Source organism: Salmo salar, chromosome ssa06 (assembly GCF_905237065.1).
Source record: "Salmo salar chromosome ssa06, Ssal_v3.1, whole genome shotgun sequence".
In the NCBI taxonomy this organism is placed as follows: Eukaryota; Metazoa; Chordata; class Actinopteri; order Salmoniformes; family Salmonidae; genus Salmo; species Salmo salar.
The window spans coordinates 12,941,092-12,949,884 of record NC_059447.1 but is presented as its reverse complement, the minus strand read 5'-3'; the positions used below and the strand labels follow the sequence as shown (position 1 = coordinate 12,949,884).

The window sequence follows — 8,793 nt, the reverse complement described above, 5'->3', positions numbered from 1 at the left end:
GATACTCTGTTCTAGAGAAGCAGAGCCATTGTGCCACTAGAGGGCGGTCTCCCTCCATTTGACCCTGCTTACTGATATTTTATTTAACCAGGTAGAGCTCATTGAGATTTGATTTGCGAACAAAGAGTACCCACCACATTTCTGAACAATAAAAATGCCCAAATAAAATGGTAGTAAACCCAAAACGGCTTCTTAAATAAAAGTATACCAGTGACTGAGCCTACGAGTGACTAGAGAAGGCCAGCCAACCCTGGTATACAAAGTGCAGTGGTGCGTAAGGGTTTTGCAGTTTAAAATAAATCTCAAAGTGCCATGGTAAAGGGTGTCAATTGATGTCAAACACTGAGCGGAAGCATTCATATATAAAATATCCCCATAGTCTAGTAAAGGCATAAATGTAGCTGATACTAGCTGATTGACAGAAATGAGGGCCCATAAGTGTCTCTCTATTCAACTTGTTTCCACCAAAAACAGACACACAAGTCCGAATAGCCAAAAGCCACTTTATTCATGAAACAACCTGAAAGTGACTAGACCAGTGGTATGAAGGAGTGGTACAACTCAGTAAACTGGCGGTATGCTGTCTAGTCTCTCAAAGTGGAATGTATTCTAGCAGTGTTGCTCAACTCCTGTCACAGGTCCCCCTAGGGCAGGGGGTACTCAACTCTTACCCTACGAGGTCCAGAGCCTGCTGGGTTTCTGTTCTACCTGAATTAGTTGCACCCACCTGGTGTCCCAGGTCTAAATCAGTCCCTGATTAGAGGGCAACAATGAAAAGTTGCAGTAGAACTGGTTTTAAGGTCCAGAGTTTAGTTTGAGGCCCTAAGGGTTGCACAATCCTTTACTTTAGTCCAGCACTACAATAGCACACCTGCTGCAATGATCAACAAGCTCTTGAGCAGTTGCGTCAAGTGTGTTAGTGCTGGGCTATAACAAATATGTGCAACAGGGGGTGAGGGGCCTGCAAGACTACACTCCCGGAGAGTTGAGTAACACTATTAGAACATTGGTATTGCTGCACCGGCCTGGGCAAAGTAACACTACCATAAGACACCTATAGGTTACACTCACTAACCACTGAAACTTCAGGGGGATTCATCCTAGAGGTTGAGTTAGCTCATCCTGCTGGCAACACCAGGGTCATTGTGGGTTCACCTCTCAGCCCACATATTACATCAGTCATTTGGGATGACACTAGAAAGTGTCCAATGACCACATTTAGCATAATTCCAACCAATAAAACACCATGTTTTCACGCAGTGTTGGTCTGACACCTTTCAGTGTGTGTAAATAACTGTTTTTGTCCCCCGATTCCCTTGTCTAACACTTCAGATACCTGTGGACTGAAATAATTAAAATGTTGCAGATTGAACTACATCGTATAGAATGAACGCTGTTTCGATCTCCACATAAGAGAATCCCGTTTTCTCTGACACGTTCTATTTCAACCTCTTGGGGAAAAGTCCCTGGTTTCAGTTATTAAGAATGTAAAGCTAGAGATATTAGCAAATGACACATAACTCATTTGCAAAGGCCAATTGAGTTTTGGAATCATTCAGCTCAAATTCTTGACCACTAAACCACCATGCCACTTAGCATGAAACTTTTGGGCATGCACCAAGGAGTATGCTAGCATGGACATTGGGACACATCCAGAATCTGTATCTGAAATAATACCACACGACAGACATCAAAATGGAGTCTGGCGATCAGAATTCACAATAGACATGTTCACGTGCACAACTTTACTGTATAAATGGAACTCAAGCTAGTAGTACACTGAACAGCGAGCCTAAATAATTGGACATGATCCTATAGAAATGGCAACAGTATAAGGCCGTGTTCACACAGGCAGCCTAATTCTGATATTTTCCTCACTAACTGGTCTTTTGACCAATCAGATCAGCTCTTTGCCAATAATTGAAAAAAAAAAAAAAAAAACAGAATTGAGCTGCCCGTGTAAACGCTGCCTAATGACACAATAGTGAGTTGTGGCCTTCAACTCTGTGATTGGATTTAAAAAAATACAGAAAATGAGAGATTGAGGCTAGTGAGGACCAAAATACCTTCTCTATTACAACATTGCTGAGGCGTTTAAAAGACAATAACAGAGAGACACTTCTGTGTGTAAATACTGAAGAGAAAACTACCTTGGAATGCAAGAAAAGCTAGCCTACACTGGCTTCTTGCAATGCAGAACACGTTGGCAAAGAAAAAAAAAACGAAGAAAAAAAAATTTTTCCCAACATGGTGAAAAAATAAACAAGATGATCACTTACAATGTGTAGCTATGCGACTTGCGTCATTAATTAATCAATGAATTACTCCGCTCAGATGTTTACCACTAGGGGCAGTAAAGTGACGTTCATATTTAAACCCAGTCTATAAATCCCCTCTTCAACGCTACAACTTCTAGTTTCTTGTTACAATTGTCAGAAAACAACGTGGATAAACTGAAGTCACAATGCTAATGGTGCAGCCAATGACAAGCAACAGGAAGTGAAGTTTCCGTTACTACGGTGACGACACTAATGACTGAAAGTGGAACTTGATGCGTTCACCATTCCAGATCCCCTGTCAATACGAGCGGCAGCGTGTGAGGGGGTTATTGGGCTATGTGCAGCGTGTGAGGGGGTTATTGGGCTATGTGCAGCGTGTGAGGGGGTTATTGGGCTATGTGCAGCGTGTGAGGGGGTTATTGGGCTATGTGCAGCGTGTGAGGGGTTATTGGGCTATGTGCAGCGTGTGAGGGGGTTATTGGGCTATGTGCAGCGTGTGAGGGGGTTATTGGGCTATGTGCAGCGTGTGAGGGGGTAATTGGGCTATGTGCAGCGTGTGAGGGGGTAATTGGGCTATGTGCAGCGTGTGAGGGGGTTATTGGGCTATGTGCAGCGTGTGAGGGGTTATTGGGCTATGTGCAGCGTGTGAGGGGGTTATTGGGCTATGTGCAGCGTGTGAGGGGGTTATTGGGCTATGTGCAGCGTGTGAGGGGGTAATTGGGCTATGTGCAGCGTGTGAGGGGGTTATTGGGCTATGTGCAGCGTGTGAGGGGGTTATTGGGCTATGTGCAGCGTGTGAGGGGGTTATTGGGCTATGTGCAGCGTGTGAGGGGGTTATTGGGCTATGTGCAGCGTGTGAGGGGGTTATTGGGCTATGTGCAGCGTGTGAGGGGGTTATTGGGCTATGTGCAGCGCGTGAGGGTGTTATTGGGCTATGTGCAGTGTGTGAGGGGGTTATTGGGCTATGTGCAGCGTGTGTGTGGTGTTATAGAATGGTGCAACGTCTCTGAGTGCTTTTCTTGCTCTTCTTGTTGCTGCGGTTGGTTTCCTTATACCTCCTGATCTCCCTGACTAGAGAGTAGAACGCCTCCTCCACTCCCTGAAACAAAGACGCAAAAAGGAGAAACTTTACACTCAAATGAAGCGTGATGGAATGCAGCTTGGTCGCCTTCAGTAGACTCAAAAACAGAGCAAATGAGTAGAATAGAAGAGTGCTACCTGAATGTATCCAATAACAAAGTTATCCCATTTGTACCCTCAAATACTGTCTTAACGGCTGTGTACAGATGTGTTATGTTACCCAATACCTTTAGTGAGTCAGTTGAGTTTATTCAAATTATACACACAACAGTTAAGGACATAGGAGTCTGTCAGGACAACATCTCCTCTGACCCTCCGTGTTTAGGACCAAAAGGCTCCTTAACAGCATGTATCCCCAAGCCATAAGACTGCTGAACAATTAATCAAATGGCCACAGGACTATTACATTGGACCCCCCCCCATTTGTTTGTACACTGCTGCTACTCGCTGTTTATTATCTATGCATAGTCACTTCACCCCTACCTACATGTACAAATTACCTCTAACCTGTACACTGACTCGGTATCGGTACCCCCTTTATATAGCCTCGTTATGTTATAGTGTTACTTTAAATAATTATTTTACTTTAGTGTATTTGGTAAATATTTTCTTAACTCTTCTTGAACTGCACTGTTGGTTAAGGGCTTGTAAGTAAGAATTTCACGGTAAGGTCTACACTTGCATTCGGCACATGTGACAAGTAAAGTTTGTTTTGTCCAGTTTGAGGCCTAACAGGCCTGCTACAATGGACGTATCATCTCTGCAGAGTGAGAAGTAGGAGACAGAAGCAAGTGCTGCTCAGCGTCTGGTTCTTTTTCAAGATTCCCACCTGTGAACACGTGATAAAGTGGATCACGTGCTGCTCAAAAGTTATGCTTCCAGTGTAGCTGGTCCATTCCTACTACTCCCCCGTGTAGTTCCCCTGGCTGGAAAACCCACCTGTCTGGTTTTGGCAGAGGTCTCCACGAAGGGCACACCATAGCCGCGGGCCAGCTCCTGAGCCTGCCTGCTCTCCACGCTCCGACTCCCCAGGTCACTCTTGTTCCCCACCAGCACCATAGGCACACTGTCACTGTCCTTCACCCTGTTGATCTGTTCTCTGTGGAGGAGAAAAAAGGAGGGAGAAGTGGAAAGGAAGAATAGGACCAAGAGGTAGAGTCACGTGTCAAACAAATGGACATGACAAAAAAACATCTAAAAATCTACTTTTAATTCCAAAGCCTCGCCTCCATTGTCAGTGACACCGCAGTTCCTCCATGTCCGCCCGGCCGGACGGGAACCCACATGGTTCAAATGATCACGTTGACTTCATGGACAGTCAGTCCTTGCATTCATAGAGCCATCTAGAAATTGGAGTGGCTACAGTTATCCAGCCCCATCCCTCAGCTCTAAAGCAAACCAAGTAGAGGGATTGCCGTGTAGCTGTTGTTCCACATTTAGAGTTGGGCCTTAATGGGGGCGTGATACCTAACGGAGTCTGACAACAGTAAATAAATGGATGCTAACGGAACATGATCATGACACTCCAGTGTTGTATTCAGTAGTCGCGGACCGTAGCAAAACGTTTGGCCTGTTTGCGAAACATTTTGCAACGGAAATAGTTTACTCCAAATGGAAACCATTTTGCAATGAAAACTAGAGTTTATATTGGACAAATTCAAGTATGTCCCTCAGTTTCCTTCTGTTTGATTCCAAGTGTAAACGGTTTCCGTTGCAAAATGTTTCGCAAACAGGCCAAACGTTTCACTACGGTCTGCGACTAATGAATACACTCCAGGTGTAGGACAGCAGTCACTGTGACAGACAGTCAGTACCTGTACAGGTGAACGTCCTCAAAGGACTTGATGTTGTTGATGGCGAACACACAGAGGAAGCCTTCCCCTGTCCTCATGTACTGGTCCCTCATGGCGCTGTACTCCTCTTGACCTGCAGTGTCAAGGATGTCCAGCAGACACGTCTCTCCGTCAATCACCACCTGCTTCCTGTACGAGTCCTAGGTTGAACATAACAAAGCTTAAGACCAGGATTCTAATATCCTAGAACTCTTAGCATAAATGAAGAATTCAAAACAATGACACCAGCGATGCTATTAAGCAACACCGCTTAATCTGTTTATTTTCAGAAGCTTCCACATGGAATTATTAGGTATATTCAACCTAGTACAATCCTAAAATAGGGGTGTGTTCATTACATTTACGTCATTTAGCAGACGCTCTTATCCAGAGCGACTTACAAATTGGTGCATTCACCTTAGGATATCCAGTGGAACAACCACCAAATGGAAGGAAACAAGTAAAAACAGGGAGGGACTACCTGGACTTGTCCAATGAGAAAACGTTTATTTTAGTTTTCCATTGCAAAACTCTTTTTTCTCTTTTCTGTTGCTCTAATGCAGTGGTTCCCAACTCCGGTCCTGGAGAACCCCACAGCAGCACACATTTTGTAGTAGCCCCGGACAAACATACCTTATTCAACTCACTGAGGGCCTGATGATTAGTTAGAATCAGGTACCTACCCATAGGTACTGGTGTGAATCTGAATGGATTGGAAAGCATGATCGTAACATTATGTTTGGAAAGTAATAATCCTGCCCCTTTGCCACCCTTATAGTTTACGGAGCCACTCTGTAAATCATTCTAACCATTTAGCTAGCGGCAACACTTATCCTAATGATCAGGAGACTGTGGATAGATACTTCTAGAATAGAATCTACATAGACTCTATATGCAAGATGCATATAGTCGGTTGCTACGTTTAAAGCAGACGATTTGAAATCGAATTAACTCACAATTAAAAGGGCAACTCCACAACTTTTCAACCTCCTATTCATTATTTCCAGCACCAAACCAGTGTCTACATATGTGGAATACTGAGCATTTCAACATTAAAAATGACATCAAAAGTAAAAAAATAAAAAATAAAATAGATTTTCAAACACTGAGATTCGCATTGATGTGGGGAGCAAGAAAATACCATCCCTTTAGCTAGAAACTCATTGCAGGTTTTGAAAATCATGGTTTATTACTTTTAATCCTACCCTGTGATGTCACAGAAGCATTTTTTTAGGAACCCTTCTCATCCTTTTTAACTACAGATCATAGCAACGTGCAATTTTCACATATGTAGACACTGGTTTGAAGCTGGAGATAAGGGGAAAAGTGGCGGTGTTGCCCTTTAAGAGTCACACAGAGACAAACACCTGCAACTCACCTCGATGGTGGGGTCATATTCATCCACAAAGTGATTCTGGATGAGCTGGATAGTTAAGGCACTCTTCCCAACACCTCCAGCACCCACCACAACAAGCTTATACTCAGTCATGCCTAGAGAGAGCGGGAGAAAGAGAAACACGTCAATATGTTTGCATTAAAGCGTCACATAGAAATGTGTGTTATAGATCTGTCATTCTCATTGAAAGCAAGTCTACGTGGTAGATCTGTTCTATGTAAGCTATTACTATGCTTCCCGTTCTTATGTTTTGTTTTTGCTCCTTTCGGTTTCTTACACCAACTTCAAAACAGCTGAAAATACAATATTTTTTGTAATAGAAAATACAATATTTCTGTTTATGGAAAATATATTTCACAGCAGTTTAGGATGGTACAATGTTTCTCTACACAATGACTGCTTGTTTTGTCACATTAACTGAAATTAGGCAAACTATTTTGAATTTTAGCAACCAGAAAATGGCGGAGCGATTCCTGCATATTGCATCTTTAATAGCACACATGGAACAGATCTACCACTTAGACTAAATGAGAATGACAGAGCTATAACTCCCATTTCTATGTACATTGTTGGGTCACCCAAAAAGTTACATATTGTGGCTTTAAATGTTGAATCCATTTACAATTATTAAATTGGTTGATTTAAGTACTAGTTGTTTTCTTACTTGTAAATAAGTTCTGAAATGTCTGTGTGTGTAATTGTGTGTGTGCATGTCAAATTATCACCTGTAAGGCCATCTGAGAGGGGTGTACACCTGAGGAACTTGGTATAGAGAAGCGTGGGTCACACTCTCCTGAAGGAAGGTGATAATGTAGGGACCTTAACCAAACCTCAACAAGAGATTCTGACCTCTTGGCTTAATGGTTAAGGTGTTGACTTGACAGTCTCTAGATCAGGGCTCGTGTCCCAGTCAGGGCTAGCCCCCGAACTCATAACAATATTATACATTAACTCATTTCTGAGCCAAACGAGTCCTACATTTTAGGCAAATTATATACTTTCTGTTCAAGTGTGATGAGGTGTTCGTCTTTCTGTCCAATTAGGTAAATTCTAGACAATATTTCTGTACACTTGGGGGACCCCTTTTGAGTGAAGAGTACACCCAAAGGCAAACGCTCTGTATACTCTTTCAATTGAACACAAAGTATCATAAGACAAAGGCACGAGGAAACCTGTGGTGTCTACAGTACAGCCAACAACAAGTTCACATAATATGCACTTTCAGTGATTTGGAATAGCCAACGGCCCGGAGAATTGTCTGATCATTGCAGGATATCAATCTTTATTCGCGGTCATTACAAAAACATGCTGGTATCTACTGGCAAAGAGGCTGGCTCTAATTTGACCCAGATTTGTATGAGAGCTAACGTTAGCTAGCATAGCATAATTAACAGACTGCGGTAGATGGCACACTAGGCAGAATACAATCACTGCATTTCTGCGATTATAATGTAACGCTAGGCCTATTGCATGAGCAAAATGACTAAATCAGAGTGCTTACCTTAATTTGGTTGGTCGTTTTTCACCAAACAAAAATGCAGCGTTTGAATGACAAAATGAGATTAGTGCTACATAGCCTGAAACAATTTCCTGATTGAAGCCAGCTAAGAACAAATATATGCTATTAGAAGCTGCAATCTTTGCAGCAATTGAGCCACAATTATGTCAAATCGCTGTTGGCAATGAACGGGAAATATAGGCTGAATATAACCCGAATTAATTTAAAGGTAAGAATTAGTAGTAGGGGAGTAAATCTCTCTAGACTCCATTGTGGTTGAAAAGGGGCAAGGCTTTCACGGCAAACGCAATCAATGGTATTGATTTAACAGCCAATACCATTGTGGTAAAGTAGACAGACAGTAGAGTAACCTAACCAGAATGGGTCTTGCGGTCTACTTCCGGTTATACCCGCCTTCAAATCAGAAACGGACCAATCAGGAACCGACTGAAAGCCTCATTGGTCGTGTCCGAAAAATAAATCGCGTGCTCACGACGCCTTGATAGTCCCGCCTTTGTACGAAGATTAACCAATCATAGACATTGGTGCAGTAATGTTTGGAAAGAGCGCACTCGAGTCTGATTGGCTCGATTATTTGGGTTGTTGAGTGTGCGGAGATAATTTGACCACTAGATGGAATCACTGTACTAGCGGTCAACCAACCAATAGGCTGTAAAAAGAGCTAACCGACCAAAATATACAGTATTT

General features: G+C 42.9%; 1 protein-coding gene across 1 annotated transcript; it reads right to left on the bottom strand.

Moving 5' to 3' along the window:
- Window positions 1–489: 489 nt before the first annotated feature.
- Window positions 490–8,387, bottom strand: LOC106606379 (GTPase HRas). Its single transcript, XM_045719799.1, has 5 exons — window positions 8,089–8,387; window positions 6,570–6,682; window positions 5,174–5,352; window positions 4,299–4,458; window positions 490–3,378 (listed from the first exon to the last, which is right to left on the bottom strand). Exons 2-5 carry the CDS (start codon window positions 6,678–6,680, stop codon window positions 3,265–3,267), a joined length of 564 nt encoding a protein of 187 aa, XP_045575755.1. The 5' UTR covers window positions 6,681–6,682; window positions 8,089–8,387; the 3' UTR covers window positions 490–3,264.
- Between the last annotated feature and the right edge of the window lie 406 nt (window positions 8,388–8,793).

Bases quoted from the DNA above. Each gene is read 5' to 3' on its own strand.
- LOC106606379 (XM_045719799.1), bottom strand. From the start codon at position 6,680: ATGACTGAGTATAAGCTTGTTGTGGTGGGTGCTGGAGGTGTTGGGAAG. The intron at 5,353-6,569 runs GTGAGTTGCAGG...TGTTCAACCTAG, and splicing joins AATATGACCCCACCATCGAG to GACTCGTACAGGAAGCAGGT. The intron at 3,379-4,298 runs GTGGGTTTTCCA...TCTTTGTTTCAG, and splicing joins CCTCTGCCAAAACCAGACAG to GGAGTGGAGGAGGCGTTCTA.